The 15,716-nt window shown below is 45.6% G+C and overlaps 1 protein-coding gene across 2 annotated transcripts in view; it reads right to left on the minus strand.

Annotated features, from left to right (window-relative positions):
• Positions 1–15,716, minus strand: part of GPRC5B (G protein-coupled receptor class C group 5 member B) — a 183,795-nt gene that overhangs the window by 96,314 nt on the left and 71,765 nt on the right. For both annotated transcript variants that reach the window (XM_086940791.1, XM_086940792.1), the window contains exon 2: positions 6,818–7,831. In XM_086940791.1, the coding sequence (XP_086796917.1) occupies positions 6,818–7,823 (1,006 nt within the window). In that variant the 5' untranslated portion in view covers positions 7,824–7,831. The remainder of the gene's footprint in view (positions 1–6,817; positions 7,832–15,716) is intronic.

Below are 15,716 nucleotides of genomic sequence, written 5' to 3' on the forward strand. Positions count from 1 at the left end.
AAATTTTGAATCGGTTATTGGAGTGGATTGATGAGAATAACAAAAATCTCAAACCTTCAAGAAGGATCTAGACCTCTAAATAGCTCCATAGACCAGGTATTCAGTTTAATGCAGATTAAGTGGTATACTGTGGATCTAGGGGGCGGAGATCTTTTTATTTATTTTTTAGATCTCCAGCGGCATCTGACCTAGTTCTGAGAGGGAAGCTATTGGCTAGGTCCTGACAGAATTACTAAGCATTATTGTACATTTGCATGAAGGGGACCACACCAGGATCGGCTATGGTACCAAGGGTGAACTAACGTGGTAACTGTTAATAAGGGGGTCCGACAGGGATGTTTCCTGGAACCTACACTCTTTCTCCTATTCATCAATAACTGCATAGGTTACCTAAACAATTGTGTCAATGACTCCCCTTCATTGGCTGGACAATAAATTCCTGGCCTGTTCTATGCTGATTATACCCTCCTATTAGCTAAAACTAGGTTGGGTCTTCAGAACATAGTGAACAGTTTTTGAGCATTTTGTCAAGAGTTTGGCTTGGAATTTAATGTTGCTGATGGTATGCACTAAAAAGAGGAGGCTGAATGGTGTGGTCACGTTGAATAATGAGATATGTGGTCACGTTGAATAATGAGATACTGGAAAACGATGCTGAGATCGATTACTTAGAAGTAAGATTGGCCGACTCCGGATACTGGTTCCCTCAGATAACCAAAGGTCTCATGCCACAAGCCATAGAGCAGGGGCCATCATTAAAATGGCAACAAAAGCACAGTGGTTGCCAGTCAATCCTGCCGTTGACATCTATAAAATGCAGGCAAGAGGAGCGGCCCTGTATGGAGCAGAACTCTGGGGACAGTGCATTCTGAGCACTTTGGGTGTGAAGGAGAATAATCTCCTCAGAGCTATCACAGGGGGGTAAGGGGACCCCCCTGCTGCCCCTAACATTAGACCTTGGAATCCATCCTGTTGCAGCTTTAAGACCGCTGCTCTATTGGGTCCGTATATGGACCACTAGGGAATTGCAAAGATACAGGTCTGGCCTAAGTGATGTTATGCGTCACAAACAGGCAGTGCAGTAGATTGAGTGGCAAAAGAATCTGAGGAGTTCATGGACTGAGCTAGGATTTGGGACGATCCAGTGTCTATCCCGAGGAACGCAGCTCAAATGGCTAAACAGAGATATTGGGAAAAGACACGCTCACGGATTGAACAGGCTAGCTGTAGAGCTCACTAGATGTTTTTTAATGCATAGAGCTGTACCTAAGGCAGAGGAGTTTTTGAATTATATTAGTCCAATACGCATCCGTACTCTGTTCCTGCTGTTTAGGTATGGGACCCTCCCTATTGCTGCCTTCACTGCACACTGGGTTTCCTCTGTCGATGGCACTAAGAGCTGCAGACTCTGTACCAGTATTGATGAAACAGACGAACACCTACTCTTCTTTTATCCTGAGTACGTTATGCCCTGATGGAGGTGGATCGCTCCTTTATGTAGAAGTTTGACAATCGCAGATCAAGCTAATGTCCTAAGGACCTGCAAGAGTGTATCCAGCTCAGTGGTAGTGTTTTCAGTTTCTACATTTCTTTTTGCAGCCTAGGCCAAAAACGTACTACTTTTGGTATTCACAGAAGTTAGGATTTTGTCTTAAGTTTGTCATAAAACAGATTTAAGACAAAATCCTGTCTTAAGACAAACTTAAGACAAAATCGTAACTTCTGTGAATACCAAAAGTAGTAAGTTTAGGATTTTGTCTTAAGTTAGTTCTGTGAATCGGGCCCATTGTTTTTATTGTTGTGTGGCGATTGAACAATGTATTTCGACATGTCAATAAACTATGAAATGAAAAAAATATGTTGCTGTGCCCACGCTGATTTTAATAGCCTCACGTACATGTACGTATTTGATGTGAAGGAGGCATGTGATATCAGAGTACACAATTATTACTCATCACAGTTAAATCCCAAATAACACTGCTAACAGTCACTGCCCATCAACAATTCCCAATGAGTTTAAGTATATTTATGTTGGTAAAATATGCCTAGCTGTTTAAAACGTAGCCTTTGAACACAAGAGCTCATGCATGCTGTCCCAATCTGAGAGTAGAAAGACTACCCTGGCCGAGGAAGCACACAACAAAAACAAATTGATAACAATAGCCTTCAAGGCAAATATAACCTCGTTAAGACTTGCTTAGAAAAGTCGAGCACAAACAGTTTATAAAGTTTGTGGCACAGTAGACATTTTAAGGTAACCATGGGCGGAAGCATTGTGGGGGCTTCAGAACGGAGGAAGAATGGGAAAAGATTAAGGGCAAGGAGAATACATCTCAGAGAGAGAGATAAAGTTCACCCATGCATGACAGCTGAACAAAAATGGTGGATACATTTTGTACAGATTACATTAAAATGGGTATGTAAAAGTTGTTGTAGAATTACAGTCTGGCTTATTTATTTAAATGAGTAAACATTGACGCGTTTCGGCCGTTACCTCACAGCCTTGTTCACGATGTAGAGACACACACAAAGTTTTGTTTAAATACACAAAAGAACTTCAGTGCAGAGACATAAACACTAAAAAAGGACAATCCTTTCCCATAGTTGTAATTGCTATAGATATATAGACAGACCCCCCCCCAGGATATTTCAGCATGGATTAGCAAATTTAGCGGCACAAATATGGAAATTTACCTGCACAAATATGTACATTTTGCTGCACTTTTGCTGCACTTTATTTTACTCATAAGCATTCATTTTCAGCCTGAAATCAATGGAAGCTGTTTTAGCAGAGTATTCCACTTTGAAATAGGCATGTGTATAGTGTCTGCAGTTCTACAGAAGCACAGCTCCAGTCCTAACCTCGTGGGAGGAAGCTGTATTTATCCCTGGGATGTTCTAGTGCCATGTATGCACCCCTGTTGGGGATCCGCTGCCTATGGATCCGAGAGGCAGAACACCTCTTCCTCAGGCACCCTCTTTTGCCACTTACTCGCAATGTCATTCTCCGTCCAGTTCCCTTGTTCATTTTCTCCGTTTTCTCTCCTTCTCTCTTTCCTTTCTTTCAATAATTCTGTTATCTCCATTTCAATCATTGACTCATTCCTTCTCTCTCTTCGTTTTCTTGCTTTTCTGTTATTTTTCTCAATCCTTGGCACTCCTCTTTCTTTACTCTGGTTTCATTGCCCCTTCCCATTCTCTTCTCTTTATTTCCTTCCTCCCCTTTCTCTTTTCCCGTTTTCAGTTTCGTTCTTGCTTCCATCACTTCTCATCCCTGTAATTTCCACTCCAGTGCTTCTTATCGTTCTCTTTCAAATTCTCTTTCCTCCTTACTCGCTCGGTTCTCATCTTCGTTGTTTTTTCTCTCTTCTTCACTCCAATTTTCTGCCTTGGTTCTTTTCAGTGCACAGCTCTTCCTTTCATGCCTTTCCCTACTGATTTCAGTTTGTCCAAACTCCACCTCTGGACTACTAGCCATTTTCTCTTCTCTCCCCCTGGATCTCTCTTCCTCTCTCTTAAACTCACCCCTCTTAACTCTGCCCTTTCTTATTCCCTCTCCTCATCTCCTTGGGTTACTTCTCTTCTTCTCCCCACGTCTCTGCCTCTCTAGATTTCCCTCTACCCCTTTTATTTCTCCTCCCGGGCGTCCCTCCTCTTCCTCTCTCTTTCATCCTTCTATACACCGTTCACCCTTTCTCAAGTCCTCTAAGTTCTCTTCCCCTCTCCTCTATACCTTCTGGCTCCCATTTCCTCCGCATCTTTCGCTCCTTCCCTCCCCATATTTCATTTTTTCCTTCCCACCTCTCTCGCGCATTCACTTCCTGCACTTTGTTCTTTGTCCTCTCATCCCTTCTATCTTTGTCATTCGTTTGGATTCCATCTCCCCACCTTTCCTCCTCTTCTCTTCCCTCCTCTTTGCCCTCCCTCCCACACCTCAGCACTCAAGCGCTCACCGCTCACCTCTATTTCTGTTCGGGAACCTTTTACTCATTCTCCTCACATCTCTATTCTCCTGTCCCACCACTCTCTACATCTTGTACTCTTTCTCCCATCTTCTCCCATCTCTTCCGCTCCTCTTCGCCCAACCTCGTTCTGCCCCCCTCAAGGCCTCTGCCTTCCCTCCCCTCTTTAGGCTTGGCCTCCTTTTGCACACCTAATTCTTCTATACCATCTCTCCTTTGCCATCTCTATCTTCCTTCCCACCCTCTCCAACTCACACCTTCCATTTCTTTCCAATCTTCCTCCTTTCTAGCTCCTTTACTCTTCCTTCACATCTCACCCTTCTCTCCCCTTCTTGTCTCTTCACCGTCCCCCCTCCTCCAATCTCTCTTCCCCTCACCTCTACATCCTCCAGCCCTCCCCATTTGCGTCCCCTTAAATCTTTCTCCCACCCCCTCTCCTCCAATCCTCGTCCTCACGTCTCATTCGCAGCTCCTTCAACTCTTCCTTTTCAGCCCCCCCCCCACGCTGCACATCTTTCCGTCCCTCGCAGTTTGTTCTTCATCTAAATGCCGCAGTTGCCGCTGGTCCCTCTTTGCTGTGGGTTTTGTCAGCTGTCTGTCACATCAGCCACCCTCTCCCCCCGCACTTCCTTCAGCTGCTCCCCTACAGGATGCTCAGGCTGTCCGAAATTTCGCTTTTCTGGCATCTACCAGAGATTCACGGGGGTTACTTCTAGGAGTGAAGCTGGCCCTTCTTCCCCATGAGGGCGACGTGCAGGAATAGACACGTGGGGGCCAATATACTAGCAGATCGGGCGAGATCTGCTAAAAAGAGACCTTCCCCTGGCTCCTGAAACATTAGAAAGACATATCTCTAATACCGAACCATGTACTTCTCAACCACTAGAGCATGTACCATCTCATCTGCTGCAGCATTCACATTGTTGTAACGTTTATCTGCTGATGCCTGCAAAGGCCTAACCAATAAGCCACACATACTGACATTGCAGAGCAGTCCAAATTCCGCGGACAGTTTTGTAAAAATTGCGGCATTTTTACAAAACTGCCAATTTCGCATTCTTTTTGCAAATCGCGAAACCCTGGAGGGTCTGTGTAGAGGAAACATGGCGACCATCTTAAAACACACAGTATCATATATACTTCATGTATTTAACCTAATTTGTTGATGGAAAGTTCCAAATATAACGTTTTTGCATCTCTTCACAACATTCTAATACACGATTTCTGGTTGTATTCGATATTTCTTTAGGTGCACAAAGTACACAACATTTTTCAGCTACCACATTCAATTATATTATCATTACTCATCATCAACTATGAAACTACAAATCAAAGTTTCTTTTCTTATCATTCATTTATAAAGTATAAAGTGCTAGTGTTCAATTCCTCTAAAGTGCTAGTGCTCAGTTGTGCTTCTAAAGTGCTGTACTATTATTCTTATATAGTGCAGGGCTATTTATTTATATAAATATATATATATATATATATATATATATATATATATATATATATATATATATATATATATATATATATATATATATATATATATATATATATTGTCTCTTACTCCTTGTATATGAATTATTACTAAAAATTGCCTTTTTCTAAAGTGCACAGTTTTTTCTCTTTATTTTTTATGTGCTAGTGCTCATTATCTCTCTTGTAGTCCTCTGATTGTTCTAAAAATAATACATTCTTCTAACTCTCTTCATGATGCTCATTCTGACGAATATTACATTACAAGATTTCATTGACCATTGTTCAATACAGGCATGTAAACAAGTCTTCAACCAGATTAAAACCATTGGGTTCTGTAGTATCTAATTGTATGACGTAGTAAGTTTCTAATTTTCTCAGTACCCTTTCTTTATCTCCTCCCCTCCTTCTCTTGGGCACTTGCGCTAGCCAGCTGTACATCATAGCTGGCACCCCGATGTTCCTTTTCACAGTGCCTAGCTATTGGAGAGCTCCTGTCTTTATTGATGATGGCTCTCCTATGTTGTAGTTTTCTTTTGTGGACTGGGAGTGTAGTGCTCCCCACATACATTTTCTTACATGGGCACCTCAAAGTGTACACCACAACATTCGATGTACATGATAAAATTCCTCTGATCTTTACTGTCTTCTTGAAGGCTGTTTTTAATATTGACAAGTTTCCCCATGTTGACAAGCCTTACACTTGGAACATCTTTGAAAGACTTCCCTCTGCCATAGCCATGTTTGTTGTGGGACTGTCGAAGCAAACACAAAGAGATGATGGACGGAGCGCTGAAACTTTGCAAACACCGACCCCTTGTTCACAGATCTAGGTTGAATCCATCATCGTTCTTTAGCTCACTTCGCCAACCCAGTTCAGACACAGCTATATGCAAATCAGTCTTGACACTGTGCCTCATGGGAACGGTCCAGCCCGAACTGCCAAGAAATGTCTTCCTTGGACCGGAAACAAGCATCCTGGGACTGTCCCCACATATTCACTCTTGACTAAATAGTCCCTTAGAGACTTAGATTTTCTATTTGTAATTTTAGGTCTCTTTCTCACTTCCTGTCCCAGTATTGGATCTTCTACAATAAAGTGCTAGTGCTTGTTTAAAACCTGTCTCACTTTATTATGATTAACATTATATGTTGTTATGAATCTATGTGTGCTACTCTGTTCCTTTTTCTCAATGTTGTTTTTGACCGTTGGAACAGCACCTCTTCTCTATTTAGATTTCTCGCTTACTTTGATGCTGTTTCCAAAGCATAGGTAGAGTAACCCCTCTCGACAAAGCGATGTTTCACTTCATGTTCTATTTTATCATATCATGAAGGGTGCTCCATGATATATATATCAAATTCATGTAATTTACCTGCATTATGCTCATCCATTGAGAAGGCTTTATTCTCCATGTAGCTCCTTGGAAGTTGAACATCTTCCTCAAAAGGTGTTTCACGCATTCGCGGTTGGGATGTATCAAAATAGTTTGGTGCGCTCTCTTGCGGTGCTGGAACAATGGAGCAGTGGACTTCAATGATGGAGTGGAAGATAAGAAACACCCAACCGTTTGACACCAGCGCAATTGCCAGGGTGGGATCAGTCCATAAGTCCTTTTTATTTAGTTCTTTGTTCCCATATAAGTACATGGCCATCCACGCTACCCAGATCAGGACTGAGAGAAAGAGTGTTATGATAAGAAATATTCCATTTTTCTTCCATTTCTTAAACTTTCCACAGACTGTAAAAAGAGACACTGTGAAAGCAATCACCATGAGGACCATCACATAAATTAAAGCCATGGTAAAATCCATCGGTTCAAAATCGCAAGATAACTTCTTGTCCCTGACCACTGTCAGTATCAGCCACTCTGTTGCAATGATGACCTGAACCAGCATGAGGCACAGTGCCACACAGGTTAAATGGCACCCAGAGGGACTCTTGCCATGCCGGACCAGCTTGCGTATCCTCCAGCCTTGAACTAGCAAACAAGAGAAGCACAAGGCAAACAGAACTCCCCATAGAAACCTTCTGGTAGAGCAGATCGTTTCATCGATCTTTATGATGAAAGCAAACGCCAAGCCAAAAAGACCAAGAGTTCCCATCAGAAAGAGGAAATGGATTCCTAGTGGGCTCCTCTTCTCTTTCTCTTTGATGAAGGGGAGTCTCACCAGCAAAATCAACATCAGCAACAAGGTGGTCAGAACCCCGGCTCCGGCAACGGCCTCCACCACAATTCCCCAGATAGAATCCAGATCACACAGATAGATGTACTGCGGGAAAATATCCAATCCACACCCCCGGGAAGTGCTTGAGTTTTCAGAGGAGCCATAACTGATCACGAAGAGCAGAAGGAAGACGAGGGCTGAATGGGTGTTCATTTTTTTTTCTGCAGAGAAGAAATAAAGATAATGTGAATGGAAATAAATGGATCTTCCCAGTTCCCAAGAGTACATTTTGCAGCAGGTGCGATTTAAATGCTGAAAAAAACAGATCACCATCTAACATTTTATTTCTTCCATCTTCCCTCAGCCCCCTTCATCACCCTTCTCATGACCACAGGCATTCGGAAGAACAATGTCTGCCTGGTTGCAGATGGATTCACAAAAGGGCATCACTGTCACAGATCTTTAAAGAAATGCAAGCTGTCAGTCACATCTTGAGACAGGAATGAAAAGACAGGCAACCAACACACATGCATCAGATTATCACATTAGGCAGTCTGTTACGGCTCTTTGTCCAGTCCCAATGACCAAATGCTACGGATCCTTGTGCGAAAAGAATAATTAGTAGCATACCACAATGGGCCACAGAATGAAACACAGCTTAAACACAGAGAAACGACGGGGGAAAGGGGAAGGGAACAGGGAACCAGAGCGGTGGGGGTCGCCGGGGCATTCAGTGCCTGTGGGAAATGTATATATTTATCAGACGACAATGTTTTTTTGCTTCTATGTATACGAATAACCTCTGGGCATGAGCTCTAATCTCTTCCTTACTTTCAGGAGCTAATGCTTGCAGCTGCAAAGGGCTTCCTCTGTCCTCTTCTAACAAATGAAAAACGTGTGCTTTCCTCTGCAGGGAATTCTTTACAATTTCTCACTCTAACTTGTGCTTTACTGTGGAGATACTCTCTTTGCTCTAAACACTAAAAAATGTGGACATCTGGAAGGCATTGAATAAAAGTGGGTGAATTTGTGTTTTTTTCCAGGCACTATGCGAAATGGCAGGACAGGTGTGTGAAAATTATATGTAAATGATCCATAATGCACTTTGGGTTTCTTGAGTGAAAACTGAGCACAAGGCACACCTCTTGTTCAATTTAAGGCTTGAACCCGCTATCTCCCACAAAAATGCGCGCAAAATTTCACACTGACATAATTTCTAACATTTTATGTGACAAGGGTAGTGCAAAACTGCTTGAATTAAGCATACAACTTAGAGTAACACAACATCATTTTGCTAAGACCTAGCATTAATTTATTCCAACAACTTAAAGAGATTTTCCAATTTGAGGAATTTCACAAAAATCTTGCGGTGTAGATTTGGGAATCCCCACCTGCCGTAGATTTGCAAGTGTACTCTGACCTGTACTCCATCTGGAAATTACTTGAGAAAGCCTTCCCCCACTCTACCTATAAATATAGGAGTGTCTAGAGAATTTGTCAAACATAGTGCCTGATTCACAAAGGTAAACTAGCATTTTTATGTAAGTTTACGTTCACCAACTACGAATTAATAGTACTTTTATACTGCAGAGACTCTGTAGTCGGGGTGGAGAACACTAATAAGGTAGGCCTGTCCTATGTAGGTACTTAGATGAGAGGATAATAGAAAAGCAATGGGAAGTCCAAAGTCCAGATGGACGGGCCCTGAAGCGGGTTCAATGACAAAGTACGTTTTGGGCTTCCTATGAAAAGTGTTATGATTGGCAATACACTGGAAAGTCAGATACATTTGATTTTAAGATTTTGCTCTAGCACAGGAAAGGATCTCCTTTCCAAACGAGCTGCTGTAAAATTTGAAACTACCGAACGGATCTTAGCAGAGCAGCGGACATATTTGATGATGCAGACTCTGTCCCATAAAATGTCTTCTGGACCAAACAGAGTGCCTTGAACTGCATTCTTTGGTTAGTAGGAAGTCAATATTCGACCCTAAGAGATTTTCTGTCCACGTTGCCACAGAGAGCAAGAGCGTTTGTGTTACTTTGTTGGGCCTCTCTAGGGTTAAATCCATCTGACTGGAAGTCCTTCTCCATTACAGCCTTCCACAGATGCAGTGTTGTTCTTGGGCAAACATCATGGGTCTCTCTTCTCCATGGAGCTCAGCAGTTTCCAGACATCTCCTGTGTCCCAAAAGATGTATTGCATGCCACTATGTACTTCCGACCGCTTTGCTAGGAAGAAGATCTCTGCAAGGGCCTTCTCCACCATGTAACCTCCAATATCAGCACTAACTCTCTACTCTAAGTCTCAGTGGTGTCAGGAAATAGGGTGAACCAGGTTATTCCCCATTAGAGCACTGCCCAGCTACCATTCTGCATCCAGCTTTGTGTATCCCAGAATTTCTCCCTCAAAAGTAACATGATTGTGGAGCCTCATCTCTCTCAGGGTAGAGATGGTTTCAGCGGCACTAGCCTGTTACACCAGCATATACCTACAGTGAGTTTTTTGTTAGGGTTGTCTATAGGCCTCCAACATACTTAACGTTAGGAAGCCTTTCAAATCTTCATTTTCATTACTACTCCTCTCTATATGCTGAGGAGCCCACCTCTGCGGAGGCACGGGAGGCCGTTCTCGCGGACTTCGAGGGATCCCCACTGTCCCCGGCGTGTGCAGCCACGCTAGAGGGCCCCCTGCAGGAGGAGGAAATAACGGAAGCTGTCAAAGACCTCCCCGTGGGGAAAACCCCGGGGCCAGACGGCCTGCCGTTGGCCTTCTATCGCCTATTTCTGACCCAGCTCCGCCCGCATCTGCTGCGGCTCTACAGCTCCTTTTCTGACACCACTGGCCCGTCCCCCGATATGGGCCTGGCGGAAATTGCCCTGATCCCCAAACCTGGGAAGGATCCCGCCCTATGTGCCTCTTACCGCCCCATCGCCCTCCTTAACACCGATCTCAAGATCTACACTAAGATCCTGGCCAAACGACTGGACCCGCTCATGCCGGGATTGGTGAACCCGGACCAGGTGGGATTTATACGGGACCGCCAGGGAGCCGACAATGTTCGCAGGTTGGCGCATTTAGTGGGGAAGGTGCAATCCCGGCCTGCCTCCTCTCGCTAGACGCTGAAAAGGCCTTCGACCGGGTTGACTGGGCCTTCCTACGGGCAGTCCTCGAGAAGCTGGGTCTTGGCCCTAACATGATCTCCAGGTGCATGGCCCCCTACCTTGGGCCACAGGCTAGAATTCGGGTCAACGGCCAACTGACACCGCCGCTCTCGATTCACAGGGGCACGAGGCAGGGATGCCCGCTCTCGCCGCTCCTGTTCGCTCTAGCGGTTGAGCCGCTGGCGGAGCTGATTAGGCGCGCTCCTGACATCCATGGCATCCCCCACGGGGGGCGCACTAATAAAGTAGCGCTGTTTGCGGACGACCTGATTCTTACTCTCACGAACCCCCGGGTCTCCCTCCCAGCGGTGCATGAAGTCCTCTCAATGTTCGAGCAGGCGTCCGGCCTTAAAATTAACCACACCAAGTCTTGGGCGCTTAACCTCACCATCCCCGAGGAGGAGGTCTCCGCCCTGAAGGGGGTCGCGCCCTACCGTTGGGCGGATGACCACATTAAATACCTGGGTCTGGACCTCACACCCCACCTTGACTCGTGGTCCTCGAGGAACTGGGCCTCTTGCCGTAAGGAAGTCTTGGCGGACCTGCGGAAATGGAAACCCCTGATGATTTCCTGGCTGGGGCGGCTCAACGCGGTCAAGATGTCGGTCCTCCCCCGCATTCTGTACGTTTTCCAGTGCCTCCCCACCCCGATCCCGATTCACTGCATCAGGAACCTCCAACGCGACCTCACGTCCTTCATATGGGGGGCAAACGACCCCGGTTCTCGCAGAAAGTCCTCATGGAACCGAGAGACAGGGGCGGCCTCGCCTGCCCAAATCTTCTCCACTACTATTGGGCGGCACATCTCCGGTTCGTGATAGAATGGGGTGCACGCGAAAGCGACAAACACTGATTCCACATGGACCGAGTGGTCACGGGGCGCACCATATGGGACCTGCCTTGGTTACCGCGTGTGGCACGCTCCAGAAGCGCATACATGGCGGTCCCCACGAGGACGGTTCTTGAAACATGGGACAGGGTGGCAGTGTCCAAAGGCCTAACCACGTTCCCCTCTCCACACACCCCCATTGCAGGTAACCTGCACTTTCCCCCTGCTGCCCAGACCCGAGCTTTCGAGAGCTGGATACAAGGAGACTGCAGGGTTGCAGGAGATCTCTTTCTTGGTGGGTCGCCTAAATCGTGGCTGGACTGCCGGGAAGAATTTAGCCTCCCTTTAACCGCCAGCTTACAGTATGTGCAGCTGCGCCACTGGGTCTCGGGAGACGACATGTATCAGGCTGCTACCAGGGCATATACTCCATTTGAGAAGCTGGCACGTTCCCTCGGGGGACTGAAACGGCTCATCTCCCAGATCTACAACATCCTCCAGCACCCCACCACTCCGCCCGCGCATCCCTACCAGAGACAGTGGCAATCGGCGACTGGCGCTGATATCACGTCATCTCAATGGACTCGGCTCTGGAACGACATTCCCAAAATCTACCGCAGCATCCCACAGAGGGAAAACGCGTATAAGATGCTAACGCAATGGTACTACACCCCCCTAAGACTCAGCAAAATGTTCCCCACTTCCTCGCCACTGTGCTGGAGGTGTGGCACTGCGACTGGTGACTTCGTACACATCTGGTGGTCGTGCCCTGCCCTGGCTGTCTTTTGGAAGGAGGTCCTTAGTCACATTAAAAAGATGTTGGGGTTTCCCCTCCCTGAAGAGGTTTGCACACTCCTGTTGGGCATTCGGCCCCCCACACTTAGGGCCCTCACGCGCAGCGACTGGATCCTCACCCTTCACATGTTAGGCGCTGCCAAGCAACTCATTGCTCTGTACTGGAAGCGAGCTGAGGCACACCACCGATAGCATCCTGGTTCATGCGCCTCTGGCAGGTCCTGACTATGGAGCTGCTCACGGCGCGGATACAATCGAGGGGGGTACGCTTCAAAGCAGTGTGGGAACCTCTTGTGCGTCACTTGTGCTCCATCACCTATGCCCGCCACATGCCCCCCAGGCTCCGCGCTCTGCAACTGTTTGAGGACGCCCTTATCCCTGCTGACCCGAGCAGACTAGGCTCTTAGGCACTTCCCCCAGCACTGGCTTGCGTTTCATATCTCTTATCGGCGACCGCAGACACACCCCTCTGACCCCTCTCAGCCCCGCCACTGCTCACTCCTCTTCCGACTTTCTCTTCTTTCCTGCTTGCCACTCTGGCTTCCGCCCCCCTTCGGGGCAGTTTGGTCCCTGTTGGGCCTCTGAAAATGTGACACCATTGCTCTCCCTCACATACGCGCCTCCCCCACACAACGACACATTACCAGCATATGGCCGCCTCCTGCTGTATTCTCCCCTAAGCCATGCGGCCGGCCCCCTTCGGGGGTTGTAGGCAGGGCGCTGTGCTAATGGTTCCACCCCCCCTGGCTAGCTACGCCTACTGGTATTTCTCTGCGCGGCCGGCCCCGACACGGGGTTGTAGGCTTATCGCTGTGTTCACAATAAAAACAGATTTGAACAAATCTTCATTTTCTGCTTTCCCTGGGACACCTTGTACCTTCAAATTCTTAGCTTTGTTTAAGTTTTCCAACTGTTTCAAATTTCTCTTCAAGTCATCTTTGGGATTTAAAAGCAGTGCCACTACATCATAAACTTAAATCACAACTGAGTGTAATTCCTTGAATTGTGGGGCATTTTGGGATGCATGTTTGAGTTGCATCACCCCTTTATCAAATGTCACCAGTGTGTTGTGCAGAGTGCCAAATGTGGCATTCAGCCGTGAGGTCTTCTTGCTGGCACACTGAAGCATTTGCATTATGCCCATTTCTGGAGAAGAAGAATACTCAATGAATGTGCAGGGGGAGTACAACTCAGTGTCTAGTCTTACCCCCTATTTGCTGGCCAACCTTTTTTGAGGTAAAAGTCAGCTTTCTTTCTATATCTGATAGACTTTTTACAGGGGTTAAGCATACTGACAGGGTCGCTTCCTCAAATCTGTCATTGATGTCACCGATCAAACTTTTTTTGTCAGATACTTCACTCCTTTTAATGGGTGGGTACTGCCAGTTACAGAGCAGCCGCACTGTGCGAATATGAAAGGGAGATATTAGTATTGCTAACTGGGACGCGATACTTTTATTGGCACTACTTTGAGGCAATTCAATTCTGTGGGATTAGCGAGCACATGTTCTATATTTCCGTATGGAGGACTGACTCCACTACAATCTACCGCCTGCTCCTGGCCACGCCCTGGTCATGCGTGGGCCTTCCCCTGCAGTGCCTTCTGCAGCATCACTGCCTGTTTTATGGCATCCCCAGGATACTGCTGTCCTCGCCGATCGACATTCTCAGATCATCGGCGGCCCGCAGACCATGGTTTGAAAAGCTCTGATTTAGAGCCAGGTGCTCCCCTTCAGCTCAAGCTCTAAGGGTTTACTTAACACCCAGTTACCCCCTTGACCATACATTCTGTCCTTTCCATTTTGCTGTTTAGTTTGAAAATGGAGAGGCTGGGTGCTAATAAGGGCTGGTACAGATCTTCTGCTTCAACATTCCAATATTTGTCTTTCTGTTTCTTTCTTTATAACTCATTATAAAATCCTAATCTCACTGGATGGATGATATGAATAACTTAATAGCGCATATGGCTTGGGCTATACCAGTTGTTAAATCTTGTCTACATTGTTGTAGGTCAATGTCTATGGCTCAGACCTTTAAGTCAAGTAGACAGCCCTTAATGACTGGTTTAGCCATCTTCGGTAAGCTATAAAGCTATTACAACACTGGAATGTTGCAAGCTCCACTGAAGACAATGGTGTCGCAGAGGGCCAATAAGGCTGAAATAGACTTTTGACTCCAACATTTAAATGTTTATCTTTCTGTTTCTCCCTGTTTAATTTAAAACATTCAATCCCTGGTGGGTGAAACGTTCTTGCAGTCTTATGACGTGTATGCCGTGGGCTACTTGAGTTATCGAAGGCCCTCTCCCTCGTTCTAAGCCCTCGCCTATGGCTTGGGTCTACAACTCGGGAGAGGGCCACTAACAACATTTATAGCCCTTGGAAGCAGGCAATAATTCTATAATCAAGGAACATTTTTGTGTGGCAGCTCGAAATATGAAGGTTAATTAGATCTTAATGAAGGGTTGTGTACAACTGAGTGAGAACGACTTCTTTCTACTATTTTTGTAGAGCTCTGAATGTGTATATGTGTCTATTTTTTTTTGATGCAGTAAACACGCACTGTTCAACTGTATTATTAACGTTTGTGAGAAAAAAGCAAAGTAATAACATATCTGATAAATACGTGGATTACTGCGGATTGCGTGAAATGTCAATCTATCATGAAACCATCATGTGCTTAAAATAACTAACACAAAATAAATAATACAAAAATATAAGCAAATACAGTCTTTGAAAAGAAATGTGATTATATCTGACAACTTGAGTCTCAGTTTTTTAGAATTTCTGGGATACCATGACAGGATGTTACAAAACCTACATAAACACACTTGAACAAAATGTTAAATAATAGGCAGATAACAACCAGAAAGCAACATAATAAAACAAAGAGTGTCTTCTATTTAGAAGCTGTTATCAACCTTCGGTATCTGCAGCACGTCGAAACAATATAACTAGTTTAAATCGGAGAAAACATTTCACTTAAGTAAACCCCCATTTTATGTCAAAGAAAGTAAGCTGAGGTTCAGGTGTCTGCTTTTGCAGACCTCGGAGAATGAAGATTTACCAGGCCTCTCCGCTAGAGTACAGATACCTGTGCCGGAATAAACAGTATTACAGGAGTAGTGTGGGTAATATAGGACTAGAGGGAAGTTGCTGTTGAGTGTCCCTAGTCGCAGTGCTTAATTTGTAAAAAAAAAACAAAGTAAAGTAGGTGCAAGGGTCCTTTTTGGGAGGCCACAGCAGCCTCCACCACCTATTGCCTGTGCCAGTGCTGGTAATGACAGAACCAGCACAAGTACAAGCCGCTGCACTCCTA

The sequence above is a fragment of the Lissotriton vulgaris genome, chromosome 10 (genome assembly GCF_964263255.1).
Source record: "Lissotriton vulgaris chromosome 10, aLisVul1.2, whole genome shotgun sequence".
Classification (NCBI taxonomy): Eukaryota; Metazoa; Chordata; class Amphibia; order Caudata; family Salamandridae; genus Lissotriton; species Lissotriton vulgaris.